Source organism: Barbus barbus (genome assembly GCF_936440315.1).
Source record: "Barbus barbus genome assembly, chromosome: 17".
NCBI classification, from domain to species: Eukaryota; Metazoa; Chordata; class Actinopteri; order Cypriniformes; family Cyprinidae; genus Barbus; species Barbus barbus.
Genome location: NC_136745.1, coordinates 1,160,589 through 1,175,000, shown reverse-complemented (window position 1 = coordinate 1,175,000; position 14,412 = coordinate 1,160,589). Strand labels below are relative to the sequence as shown.

Genomic DNA, 14,412 nt, shown 5'->3' with positions numbered 1-14,412 from the left:
CAGGAGAGGAACGGCGATGCCCTGGTCCGGTTTCTCAAAGGCACTTATCAAATTCTTGACTTTTCGGAACAAGCGTTTAGTTTGACCTGGTGCTGTCTGCAAAACATGAATGAGTAAATAAATAAACAACAACAAAAACATCAGTAGAATTTCTTTGCAAGGAGTCGGTGTACTTAAACTAAACTAACTAGCAGATACACTAAAATTGTTTTAAGTGCATGAACATAATGCTGCCATATTGTTTTCTTTATTTAATCTATATCAGATCTGTAGCTATAATGTCTTGTAGTTTCAAGATGAGATGTTAGCTTTATAAAACAGCTCATCTCTGAGACAGATGCTCTTCTGAGAGATTTCTCTCTGTATAATCATTCTTTTCAATCTCACCTCATTCAGATAATACCTCTCCATACTTCTATACGTTTGACTCATTCTCAGAAATACACAGCTATGTGTCATAATTATTACTGATAGATAAACACAATATCAATTTCCATTACACATGCAAAACAACCTTAAATATAAAAAATAATGCAAATATTAAATGTTTGCTTGTCATTAGAATATCAGGCAATTAGTGTGTCTGTATATATATATATACTTACATATATAATGATTGCTTCACGGTTTACTTATTTGTTCTACAATGTTGAATGTAGACAAAACACATGTTTAAAAAGAGAAATGTGATGGGCTATTACTATTTCTTTCTTTTCAGTTATATTAATGTGTGATGTTTGTGTAAGGCATCAAGCACAATTCCAGCCCTAATGTGACAGGCTTGAAGTAACTTTTTAAGGTTAAACCACATATTTGGGATTCGTAGCAATTTCACAAATTCAGACCATTTTAAAACAAATGCTAATAATATGAATAATAATAACAATAATCAAAAAACCAAGAATCTTTTTCCCTGAAAATGTCAGGCACAGATGGTTTCCTGAGGATGACTCATTTGCATTCATTCTTTGTTTGAGCAGATGCTTTTATTCCACTTACAAAAGACAATTATAACTTACAAACGACGAAGCACACAGATACTACAATTTCTTAATACAAAAAATTCTTATACAAAAATATACAAATACTAATTATTATTATTGGGCCAACTATTAGTCATAAAATTGGCTGAAATGCAAATGTTCAGAAGTAGCTAATTTCAGGACAGCTGGAGTGTATTAATTGACAGTCTCTGGTGTTGCGTATGAGGATTATTTTTGATTTGTGTCTGTGTGTGTTTGATGTTTGTCGCTCACCTCGGCCGCCCAGGAGCCCGCCGCGTCTCTCTGGAGCCGGTATGTGAAGACGAAACCATTACTCCTGCGGCACAAATCAGATCAGGTTAAAAACTCAGACTAAACATCACGCTACACTGTAAAAAAACACCCACATTCACACATTATAAATAAAACCAAGAGTACTTGAGTATGTTGCACAAGAAAATATTTGTTCAGTTTTCTCCTTCAAAATGTGATATTTAATTTAATGTGTTATTTGCAATTTCTTTGCAATTGTTTGTGACATTTACTAGCAATTTCTGAGTGAAAAGAGTTCCTTCACCTTTGTTTTCAGCGTATCTTTCACTAACTCGACTGACACATCTGACCCCAAATGAGAAAAAGCAGAGATTTCTGGAGGACTTACAGAACACAGAGGCAGTATGCACCAGGAACGCTCTCACTGTCTCGAATTAAGTAGCTGCCGTCTTTGCCCGCTTCACACAGACGCGTCTCGCAGGTCTCTCGGCTGATGGCCCCGTGATACACAGACAGCGATTCCATTGTGCTGCATGCATTGTTTTTCAGGCAATCACGACACGCATGTGATATTTGTCCCTTGAGCAGGAAATGATGAAACCAGGCAGGAAATAAGCACTTCAAAAAATAAGGCACAATTTCTGCAACAATAGCAAAAGCATGCAAAATGTCAGGTGAACATTAGAGAATGTAGTTTCAGATACCAGGCCGCACCGCTATTGTTTGAGTTTACAGATTAAAGCTGTAAAAACTGCATTTCTAACATTTTATTTCAGACAATTAACAAAAACTATTTATGTTTTGCACATTAGTTCAACCAATATTTTATTGGATTTTTCTAGTTTCTTTCACAGATAGTTTCTGGGTAACACTTTATTTTGATGGTCCCTTCTGAACATTCTGAACATTCTGACACTAAGTAACTCTGCACCTCATGCAATCTAAAAAAAAAGATCTACTAACTCTTTATTGTGATGGCATCTCAACAGCCATTCTACTGACTATAAGTAACTTTGCAAGTACATGTCAACTTATTCTAACCCTAACCTACCAGTCTACTAATACTCTACTAACACTCTAATGAGAGTTAGTAGATATGTAAATGCAATGTTGCTTATAGTCAAAAAAATATGTTAACGGCACCATCAAAATAAAGTGAAACCCAGCGTCGAACTATTTTAGATAATATAATAGGCCACAGCTTGGTCTCTGCAAACAAAATGTCATTTGTTTTTGCTTGGGGATAATATAAAAGCCTTCAGATGAGATGCATGTGGAGCTTCCTCTATATTTGAGAGTATTGCATGTGAACAAGGTGGGAAATGGTTTTGTATCCTGTGATAGAGCATCCCTGTCACCACACGCATCCTGTCCATTCTCTCTCCGTGTGTGTCTTGAAGTGCATGCTGTTGACATAGATATAAACACAGAAACAGATCTGCATTTCCCTCTCGTTTCCCATCTTTACCTCCAGACCCTCCTGTTAGACTAATTTAGCTGAAGACATTTTTGTTTAGTTGCACCAGCTGGAAATGTAGAGATGAAGAGACATAGAAAAACACTGTGGAGATGTTGTTGAATTGTGTTTATTAGCACAGGGGGATTCAAGCTATAAGCTTTTCGAGAAAGAGACATTTTCAGAGATGGTTTACTTCACAGCTGGTTCATGCCGCAGACATTGGTCATCCAACAAGATCCCACATCACTAATGCATGGACTGAGAGATCTGCAGAAGAAAGATGAGGGTGAGTGTGTGACAACAGAAGGTGCTGGTTTGCCTTTAACAAAACTTCTGATGCTAAAACTGATGAAAAGTGCAACTGTGATATAAGAAGTTGAAATCAAACCCAGACAATTGCATGCACAGGTGCATTACTGTAAAATAAGTGTTTATTTATTCCAAGTTTTGGGGATAGTTAGAGAACAAAATGAGGGGAACTACAATATAATGTCAAAGAGAGGGCTTAATTGGATGAATATTACATAAGATGCATGATGGCAGGGAAGGAATGCTGTATTTATAGGTATGTGATAGCACTGAATCAGAAGAGGCAGATGGATCAAAGAGCATGGAGAAGACGACGTGCTGTGTTGAAGAAGTCCCAGTCTAAGCGTTTGCTTGGTTTGTTCTGTGTAGGATTTTATTCTGGACTAGTTATCTGCTTTTGATTTTACTCAAACCGAAAGTGCTTTTGCAGACTATTTTCTAGAAACCTGTGTGTGTGGAGAGCTCTTTTCCCCGTTGTTTTACTGGTAGTGAAGCTGTGTGTGAATCTCTGGATGACGCAGTATTTAGACAGAAGCTGCTCAGTCAGTGTTACTCAGATTGATATACTGATATACTGATCTTATTTCTGTGCTGCTTCTTCTGTTGTGTGTTTGTAGATAATATTGGTTTTTGGTCTTTTCCTAAATGTCTGTGCCAGCTCTTTAAGTTATAAAGCTGTTAATATTATAAGATGATGTAGGTACATAATGCATCATTTTGAATCAGTGTAATGTTTTAAGTTATGACAGATGTTATTATATATATATTCGTGTGTGTGTGTGTGTGTGTGTGTGTATTTAGTAAGCAGGCTCTTGTATCATCCCCCCCTACAAAAGATAATATCCTGGCAATCAATAACAACTAGTTTTTGGATTAAGTTTACAGACATTTTCTTAAACCCTAAAACATTAACCATGCAATGCGTAAAATACGGGTAAAACACCTGTGAAAAACCAGTACAGAAAATCCCTTCGGTGTATTCAGTCCTTCAGTTTCAGTTTTGTTAAAAGCATCATAATTAAGACAAGAATGAGAAAACTCTTAGAATTGCTTGAATGAATTGATTTCTGCAGTGTTTTAGTGCTGCCTGCTGTAGCTGCCTCTGACACAGTCATTAATATTGGCCATAAGTTCTCTAAACTCTGTGTTTGCACGTCATGGCATGACTTCTAATTCAGCAACACATCAATGTTGCCCTCTTGTGGGCTAATTATGCTCATTTAAAAGAATAGTTCAACCAAAACGAATATATCCTGCTGTCATTTACTCACCTGCATGATGTTTCAAACTCATGTCCACCTGTCTGTCTGTCTGTCTGTCCGTCCGTCCGTCCGTCCGTCCGTCCGTCCGTCCGTCCGTCCGTCCGTCCGTCCGTCTCTGTCTGTCTGTCTGTCTGTCTGTCTGTCTGTCTGTCTGTCTATCTATCTATCTATCTATCTATCTATCTGTCTGTCTGTCTGTCTGTCTGTCTATCTATCTATCTATCTATCTGTCTGTCTGTCTCTGTCTCTGTCTGTCTGTCTGTCTGTCTGTCTGTCTGTCTGTCTATCTATCTATCTGTCTGTCTGTCTCTCTGTCTGTCTGTCTGTCTGTCTGTCTCTGTCTGTCTGTCTGTCTGTCTGTCTGTCTGTCTGTCTGTCTATCTATCTGTCTGTCTGTCTGTCTGTCTGTCTATAATACATGTTGTCTCTCGGTAACACTTTATTTTACTTTTTTCTTGTACTTCCTTTTTAAACACTTTACATTTTTGCCAAAAAACAAAACAAAAAATCTTTGCCAATAAATAAATAAATAAGTCAATTTATTTACAGTCTCGTGTCCTAATTGTCAGTCATCTGTCGTGTGTGTCTTGTGTTCCCACCTCCTGGTCCTTATTTGGTTTGTTTCCTGTCCTTGTTTAGTGTCATTATTAGTTAATACTGTCCAGCTTTAGTCATTATATCTGTAATAATCCTGTGTATTTAAGTCCTGTCTGTTTAGTTAGTGTTGTCTGGTCTACTCGTTACTCCGGGTGTTTCTGTGTGTCAGCCCTGCCTTGTCTACATTAAAGACTGTTATTTTGAGTTATATCCTCGTCTTCGTGTTCCTCGTTCTTCCCCGTTGTGTGCACCGTGACAGAAATAGTGAACATATGCTAACACTTTATTTCAAGGTATCCTTGTTACATGTTACATGTACTTACTATTATAATAACAATAAATTATGCATAATTACATGCAAGTAATCCTAAACCAATCCCTAATCCTAACCCTACCCATATAGTAAGTACATGTAGTTAATTAATATTATTCAGTACTTAAATGTATAATTACACTGTAACAAGGACACCTTAAAATAAAATGTAATCTGTCTCTTTTATCTGACTGACCAGCTGATGATCTGGAGCAGGACTGAGAACCGCTGACCTACAATCAAACATCAAATATAAAATTATATAGACATTTTTGCTGCCATCTGTGGAAATCAAACATATCTTTGTGTTGTATTACATCATTATTAGAATATGACAACTACATCTACCGGAGTCTTGTGGATTACTTTTGGATTATTGTGTTGAATTTTCAGCAAATTTTAATTTTGGGTTTACTATTCCAATGATATTTTGTACTATTATTTTAAGCTTAGGGGAAAAATCATTTCCAGTATGTTTTGGTCCAAAGTATCACATATACTGTGAAGTAGGCTATTCTGAAACATAGGCTGGCAGAGGAACACATGTTAATGTTCGTGATGACACTGTAGCTATGTCTTGCGCCCATTTCTTCCATGTGGAATTACGTTTCCACGCTGACAGAGCAAAAATAGCCTCGATCAGCTTGCTGCCTTACAGTGGGTGACAACCATCCAGGGTCAGGCCGGCCCAGTCACTCAGTCCCTAAAACCCTTTCTCACCCACTTACAGAAGTCATTATTTTCTGTCAGTCGCAAGTGGCTGGAATGAGCAGGCCCTTCTCATCTCTTACAGGTAGGGCCTTGAACCATCTTTGCGACTGCAGCTCACAGCGTATGATGATGCTATAGGACTAGAGAACTTCATCCAGCTGTCCGTTCGAGTAGCTCAACACATGACTTCATGCTCGAACGCTCATCCTGCTCTCCAGCCACTGCCAGCCATCCACAGCTTTCACCCTCCATCACCAGATACTGACTCTATGCAAGCTGACTCCATCTCCACAACACAGACCAACTCATTTTCAGAGAAATTTGCGAAAGGAAGGTCGACTTGTTGCTAAAAGTTGTTAAATGATGTTGTGATGTCATCGCGTAATCATGATGCAAAATTAGGTCACAACATCAAATCTCAGCAAAAAAATATATTTTATATATGTTAATTTAGATTTGTTTGTAAAATAATATGCATAATATAATAAAATATAAATAACTGTATTTTTAAATAAATTGAATTATTGAACACTTACACATTTTTTAATGATTATAATTAAAATTTTTTTAATAGCTAGTAAACTAGTAGTACTACACATTCTCAACAATTATGCTTTAAGCTGTCTATTAGTAGTTAGTTAGTATGCTGCACTCTGAGAACTGTCTGTAGGGCACGATCTACTATGTGTCAGTCCTCTGTCGTGTGTGTCATGTGTTCTCACCTCATGTTTCCATATTTGGTTTGTTTCCTGTCCTTGTTAAATGTGATCTTTAGTAAATTCTTGTCCAGCCGTGTTTGTCTCGTTATCTATGATTATCCCTTGTATATTAGTCCTGTCTGTTCAGTTAGATTTCGTCTGGTCTACTCATTACTCCTGTCTGTGTCTTGCCCTGCCTTGATGTCATCAGTAAAGACTATTATTTGAAGTTATATCCTCGTCTGCGTGTTCCTGTGTCCTCCCTCGTGTGTGCACCATGACACTATGTTAATATGGAGGAATTTTCCGTGTCGGTTTTTTATCTCTTATCAAAAACTCTAGTGGACACTGGTGGTGACAGAGGCCATCAGGCAAAAGAAGCCCTTTTGGGATTGTTTAACCCATGGGTCTCTCACTTTGGTATTGATGTCACACCCTGTCTGCTTCCGCTCCTGATCAGTTTCTGGGTCTCAGACTCCACCCCAATTTCTTGTCTTACCTACTCCCCACTCTCCTGAACCACCAGGGATTTTCATTTCCACATGCCATGACTATGGAAGCTGTGGCTGAATTTGCTTCTGAGCTCCTGGTTTTGTTGACCAAAGCTTCTGCATCTGCTGCAGCTCCTGTGTTCCAATTATCGAGGAATCACACTTCTCAGCCGGCCTGGGAAAACCTACGCCAGGGTGCTGGAAAGGAGAATTTGGCCAATCATCAAACCTCGGCTGGAAGAGGAAGAATGTGGATTCCATTTCCTTATCCAGTCTGAATGTGCTTTGTGACTTACAGCTGCATTCTCCAGAGTGTTTTGTGAAGGGCATTATGGGAGTGTGGTGTACCGCTGCCACGTGTACCATTCGATCCCTATACAACAAGTGCGAGAGCTGTGTCTGCATTCTTGGCAGTAAGTCAAGTTTGTTCCCAGTGAGTTTTCATCCACAAGATGTCACTAGCTATGTTTCCATCCACCTATTTTTATGTGCATTTTGGAATATTGCATAATAAAACGCTGTACTAAACTTATGCGCACAACTGAGTAGGATAAACTTTTTATCCAATGTGCATAAACTACAATGGAAACACATTTACTGAATACATTCCTCCATGCACATTGAAAAAGTCAAGAAAGAAATGTGTAAAACCTGTGTTTGTTAAACCATTTGTTAAATTAGACTCCTAGAAAACTGTAAGCTCTGTACGTTGCTGCTTGTGCTGCTTCCATTAAGCACCAGATGCTGATTCTGCATCAGATGCTCTTTACTCGCCTCACTTGCAGAAAAACAAGTGTATTTCTGTAAATACATAAAAACACACAGTACAATGCAAACACTGTATTTCATGTAAACCAATAAAGAATGTTAAATAATGCAAATATGCTTTTATGTGTGTAATATCACTTTATTTACCAGTGTTTTTGCTGTTGACCTTGATCAAATTCAAACATACAAATAATTTGACTTTAGTTGAACATCATAACTGTGGCTGATTCTTTTTACTTTTATTTCTGACATGAGAATGCTCAAAGGTCATTTCATCAGTGATTTGTTTGTCTTTTTTGTGTCGTGTATGTGAGAACAGAAATTTTATTCAGAATAAGACATTTCTAAGCTATACCTGAACTTGTCTCATGAAACCTGTATGTAGTCATTTACAGTGGCTTAGTCATTTAAATTAAAACAGAACAGAAAGTACAAGTTCATTTTCACTCTTTACTTTAAAACATAGCACATCATTACAGCTGACAAAATGTAAATTCATACTAAACATTCATAAGAAAGTAACTAAAGAAGTGCATTATTACTGAACACCAATAGATTAGATTATATAATTATGAGTTAATCACATAACTGCTTAGGTGTATCTATAGACATGAGCTCATATCCTACAAACCGATTTTCACATCCCATGTATTCGCACTGTGCCAAATGTAACCTGTTAATTCATCACCAATAAATGATTGCAGCTGTAGGCTATTTTCAAATTTCATTCATGGGGGGCTTTAAACCTGATGAAAAATTCAGGAAAGATGCTGAACAAATATAATCATTAATTTCAGTACGTCAGTTGTCTTCGTTTACAGCAATAGAAATGCTATGAATATGCATTGCAATCAACCACATAAACGTTTGTTGGACACCTGATCAATGGTGATGGCCCATTTAATGTTGTTTGTTGAGAAGATCACTTTTGTAATTCAAAGCAGGAACACTGCTCTGTAAAGGCTGTGGATTCCATTGCATGGGATGTCATCAGAGATAAAGGAGAACATCCTACTGGTCTTCTGCTATCTGCTCTGTCTCCTCAGTATTGAAGGTTTGAGTGTACTAGTTGTCCATAAGAGAGCAGGATAGAGCATCTCTCTTTTGTACTGTGCCCAATGTACTCAGTCCCACCCTTCCCACTACTGCACTACAAAGACAACTATTTGCTAAATTTTGCTCTCGTTATTCACATTCATTTACTGTAAATTTAGCAGAAGGACTGAAGATTTCAACAGCCGTGGAGTTTCTTCTCACAAGCATATATAAATACATGTGTAGTGCACTCCATATACACAGCATTGTACACAAGTCTTAGGCCATGATTATATATATACATATATATATATGTTTGTGTGTGTGTGTGTGTGTGTTTATATATATATATATATATATATATTTGTATTAGTGCTGTCAAACGATTAATCACATCCAAAATAAACGTTTTTTATTTACATAATATATTTGTGTCCCTGCAGCACAAAAGCAGTCATGAGTAACACAGGTATATTTGTAGCAATAGCCAACAATACATTGTATGGATCAAAATTATACATTTCTCTTTTATGACAAAAATCATTAGGATATTAAGATTGTGTTTCATGAAGATATTTAGTAAATTTCCTACCATAAATGTCAAAACTAAATTTTTGATTAGTAATATGCATTGCTAAGAACTTCATTTGAACAACTTTAAAGGAGATTTTTCTCAATATTTAGATTTTTTTGCACCCTCAGATTCCAGATTTTCAAATAGTTGCATCTCAGACAAATATCTAATCCTAACAAAAATGACATCAATGGAAAAATTTGTTATTCAGCTTCAGATGATGCATAAATCTCAATTTCGAAACATTTACACTTAAGACTGGTTTTGTGGTCCAGGGTCACATATGTGTGTTCTGTGTATATCTATTATGTATATATATAAACACACTCACATACAGTATATATTTCAAAAATATTTACATGTATTTACATGTCTATATTTATATTCATATAATTTATGTTATAAATAAATATATTAAATATATAAAAATATTTTTTTTCTGAAATATATACATGCATGTGTGTGTATTTATATATACATAATAAATATACACAGTACACACATATATATATTATGTAAACAAAAACTTTTATTTTGGATGCGATTAATCACGATTAATTTGACAGCACTGATATATATACACTGTAATTTTTTCATGGCCCAGGAGTTCTGTACATTACACCTGCTCATTATTTGCCATAAACTACAATAATAAATAGTATTTAGTGTAGCTATTACAAATGAACAATAACAACAACAACAAAAAAACCTCAAATACAAAGCATACGAATGGTTTCAGTGTGCTTACTACAGAGTACTTATGTAATCATATAATACAATCAAAAATAACCCCCTTTGGAGGCAAATTCAAAAATCTACTTTACCTTTTATAGACATACAAAAACATCTATATTTATCATATGAAATGAGTTCAGTCAATATACAACGTGTGTGATTGATTGAGGAGAGCATGATACGAGATTGTGACACAAATCTTGTTCACTAACACTAGGAATAATCATATTGTCAAAGTTTGAGTTCCTCAGATTGACAAAATCACCTCTGAATTAGAAGCAATACCCTGTTTAGACGATTTGATTGTTAATTGTGTGTAAAGCTTACGATCTTACACCCCGCGTCTTAATTTGTAGTGACACGAGTTTGGATGCTCTTCATGTTTAACCTGTGCAGCACATGTCTTTGAACCTTTGACACACATATCAATCTGATGGCTGTCATTGTCACAGCAGGCCAAAGAGCACCAGTATCAGTTCGACTGAATTTGGCCTTCAAAGTGGAGATACAGTAGTAGTGCATGACACACGTGAGCGTCTGGGTGCGATCGCATCAGCCTCGTGATTGTCAGTGATATCCAGAGGGAGGTTCATAAGGTCCATAATAAATACACTTGAGCTTGAACTTCATTGCTGGGAGCCTTCAGACACAGAGTGAACTATTTTTTCCCATTTTTTAACGACGCCAGCTTATTGAAGTTTTGCCAGAATGGAGATTGTCCTGATTTGGAGAGGTGGAATTCGACTAGGTCTGAGTGTAGAGGGTCATCGGAGAGCATGAGGGGTCCGTGAGGCGAGGGGTCTGTCGGGGAGACGCACCTGCTCTGGCTCACACCTGCTCCACGCAGAAGACAGAGACATGAGACGTTTGAGACGGGACAAACACACAGCCGCCGGCAGAGAGGGGCAATGCTCAAAGCAACAGAATCGGTGCACAGCTATGATGAATCATGCAGAACATCCCTTAAAATGCACCATGACAACCAGCCACAGTTTCCACATAAATACCAGAGTTAATACAGTCACTGTTTCAAAAACCCGTACTTCTGCTTCCATGACAAATTGGATAATACCAAGCCATAATTTCTTATTACAGACACACACACACACATGCATATACTGTATATACAGTGGCCCCAAAAAGTCATACTCAAAGTCTGAACAGATTTAGATACACAATATCAAACATACAAATAAGTGATTTTCTCAGCAACTCACTAAGTGTCCAAATACATTTCAGGGCCACTATATATCATATATAACTGTGTAGAACTGTAGTAACTATGATATTTTGGCAGAATTGAACTATAGTCATACATACCATGATTCTAAGCAATACAAAATATATTTAGTTTTTCCAACTGCATGATATAAGCAAAGCCGATATAAATAGAAATATATATATACAGATATAACTAGGCAGTTGGATTTCTAGCAAAAAAAAGGTTGCATGGCATTTTGAAACACAATCTGTGTTATTGCTTCAGTTTGGTTGTGTTGAGTATTCTGAGCATCTTAAAGCCATAATAATTCAGTCAATATTTACTCACCCTGTTCTATAGCAGTGTGACACTGAACACAGAATTAACATCATTCTCCGATAGTCTGTCAATGGCATGTTTCATATTAGAAATCAAATATAATATGAATTAAAAATAATACCCAATGCACACAAATATGCTGCAGATCATTATTTTTCACGCTTTGTAAATGTGAAATTATTATTTTCTCAGGTATTCACACAGTTATTGCCAGTCATTTTTGGAACTGCAATATTTATCAGCTGTTGCCTTAACATATATTATTATCTATAATCTTATACAGACACAATGACAAGAAATATGACAAGTAAGTTAAGTAATAAATAATTAGGGTCACAACAGAAGAGTTGCTCTCTTGTTTCTACAGCACATATATGGACAACCACAAGCAGGACATATTTTTATTTCTCCTTTTATCTTCTGAAAAACATAGAAATTCATTCGGCTATAGAAGTGTGAGTAAATAATGAATTCTAATTTTCAGATCAACAATCTCATTAAATATCTATGGATAATAGAGTCTGATTTGACTGATTTGAACAGTATTCCTAGGTTTGGATTTTTTCTTATATTGGAATAACTGCTTTATTATAGTTGCATTTCAAATTCACTGCCATGGCATTTTGGAGAAAAACTAACTCTACTTTATGCGCTCATGAGAATACCTTTATCATTTTCATACCATGTCCATATAAAATGGCCCTCTTTCTCAAGATGATATCTATCAATGAATCTGCAAATTCAAGAACATACTTCACCGTTTGTCAGTGAAGCATTGAGGATTCACAACAGAGTGACACCAAAATATTAACCGATAATATATATTGACTATAAACCAAATGTACATTCACTATATTTTCATGAAAAAAAGGAATATAAAATAGCTGAAAGCAGATATTAAGGGGCCAAGCACAAACACAGGAGGTCCATTACATGAAAATTTAATGTGATGCAGCAAATATTAGGAAACATTGGTTTAACAGACATGAGTAGAATAACTTATATCTTTGACCAATAAGTGGTGCTGTTACGACATGTCAATATGCTGAAAAAGGTGTACAGACAGAAGTGAATATGTGCACAAAAAAGGAAAAAAGCACAGATGATTCAGTTCATTACCGACTACAGATGCCTGTAATCCATTAGTCCATATACAATAAATTATGTTTATAGATTAATCATTAATAACAGTTTGCTATTCGCCACTGAATGGTTTTGCCTATATATTATGATCTGAATGATTTGAATTAGTGCAAGCACGGTCTCATAATGACTTGTCATTAGCAAAACAATCACATCATGTTTCCAGTCCACACGGATCAAACGTTATAAACCACAGCATTGCGGTGGCAAACCTTAAACCTAGTCCTTTAATCTGTGGACTAAATTCACAATGTTTTACCCTAGACACTATACAGCTGTCTGTGCACATTCAGTGCTTGGCCCCTGAAAATATCATCTAATAAATCCGTACACTGTTTACATATTTTTACAAAACATAAATTTAGACATCAATATCAATCAGCATGTAAGTGTACATCTTTTCATTGTTGCTTGAATATATTTCTATATCATTTACTGTAATGGCAGAATTATTCTGTGATTTCTCTCTCATTAAAGAAGAATCCCGACTGAAGCACCTTTTTAAATATATGACTATGATATAACCCTGATCCACATGATTGAATCATACATGATGAGCAGCGGTATTTAAAGGAGTCATGTAGTGTGGAAACAACTTTTCCTTCATATTATGACATATTAGAGGTCATTGCACAGCATTATAAAAACATACTGTCATTTTCACAACTCAAAGCGTCCAAATCACACAAAAGGAGCATTTGTTCCTTTTAGTATAATGAATTGTGATTAAATTCAGGGCTTTTCTGCTTATGATGAGAGCGTTCACAAGAGCACAGAAGGAAAGAGAGCACACTGATGCACTCAACAACAACAGCAATTATGAATAAACCTCTACAAAATAATATGACCCCTTTAAACATTTAAGTATTATTTGGGGTATTTATTATAAAGGTGAACAGGATTGAGAAAGGACTATGAAACTTTTAAAAGCGTAGTTCATTATTATAACTGAAAGCATCAAATCGACTTATTGTCATAATGCTGACCGCTGTAGCTCAGTTAATAGTCACTGCCCAAACAATGAGCCCAAAGAGAATACGTTTACTCTGTCTACACCGGTTTACTAGAGTAAAGCAACAATGAGAAGACAGGAGTTAAAATAGAAAAATGTTGAATTCACCTGATATCGCTTTGTTGCCTCACCTTTCTGTTTGGCCACTTTACGCACCGTCATGGCAGCCTGTCGTTTCTGATATTCAGAGATCTCAAAGCCTAAACAAAACCAACAACAGAAGCAGAAGATACATTCTGTAGTTTTTACTAAATAATTTTGGCAGCTGTGGCTCCCAGAATAATTTTGAAAAAAATACAGAAAAACTGTAAACGCATTTACGGCCAAAAACTGTACATTTTACAGTATAAAACTGTAATTTACAAAGAAGAGAATTTGAATGTCAACAGTAAATTCAATGTCAATTCAATATCTGTTTTGTACCTTTAACATATCAACAGCCAGCCATAATAATTATCACAAGTAGCTTTGCAGAAGGTGCACAGAGTCATTCACGCAAACACAAAACA

At 36.2% G+C, this 14,412-nt stretch overlaps 2 protein-coding genes across 3 annotated transcripts in view; both read right to left on the bottom strand.

The window, feature by feature from the left end:
• The window catches only part of sh2d1ab (SH2 domain containing 1A duplicate b), a 2,556-nt gene extending 738 nt beyond the window's left edge, over positions 1 to 1,818 (bottom strand). Inside the window, exons 1-3 of the mRNA XM_079438415.1 lie at positions 1,645 to 1,818; positions 1,257 to 1,320; positions 1 to 96 (exon numbers count right to left, since the gene is read on the bottom strand). The exon at positions 1 to 96 is cut by the window's left edge and continues 738 nt beyond it. Coding sequence (XP_079294541.1) covers positions 1 to 96; positions 1,257 to 1,320; positions 1,645 to 1,781 — 297 coding nt within the window. The 5' untranslated portion in view covers positions 1,782 to 1,818. The remainder of the gene's footprint in view (positions 97 to 1,256; positions 1,321 to 1,644) is intronic.
• A 6,176-nt stretch (positions 1,819 to 7,994) lies between these two features.
• LOC306883668 (spermatogenesis-associated protein 13-like) overlaps positions 7,995 to 14,412 on the bottom strand; it is a 44,570-nt gene continuing 38,152 nt past the window's right edge. The window contains exons 13-14 of one of the 2 annotated variants that reach the window (XM_079439043.1): positions 14,035 to 14,103; positions 7,995 to 11,042 (exon numbers count right to left, since the gene is read on the bottom strand). In XM_079439043.1, the coding sequence (XP_079295169.1) occupies positions 10,867 to 11,042; positions 14,035 to 14,103 (245 nt within the window). In that variant the 3' untranslated portion in view covers positions 7,995 to 10,866. Of the gene's footprint in view, positions 11,043 to 14,011; positions 14,104 to 14,412 lie in introns of both variants that reach the window. The other variant, XM_079439044.1, reaches the window with a different exon arrangement.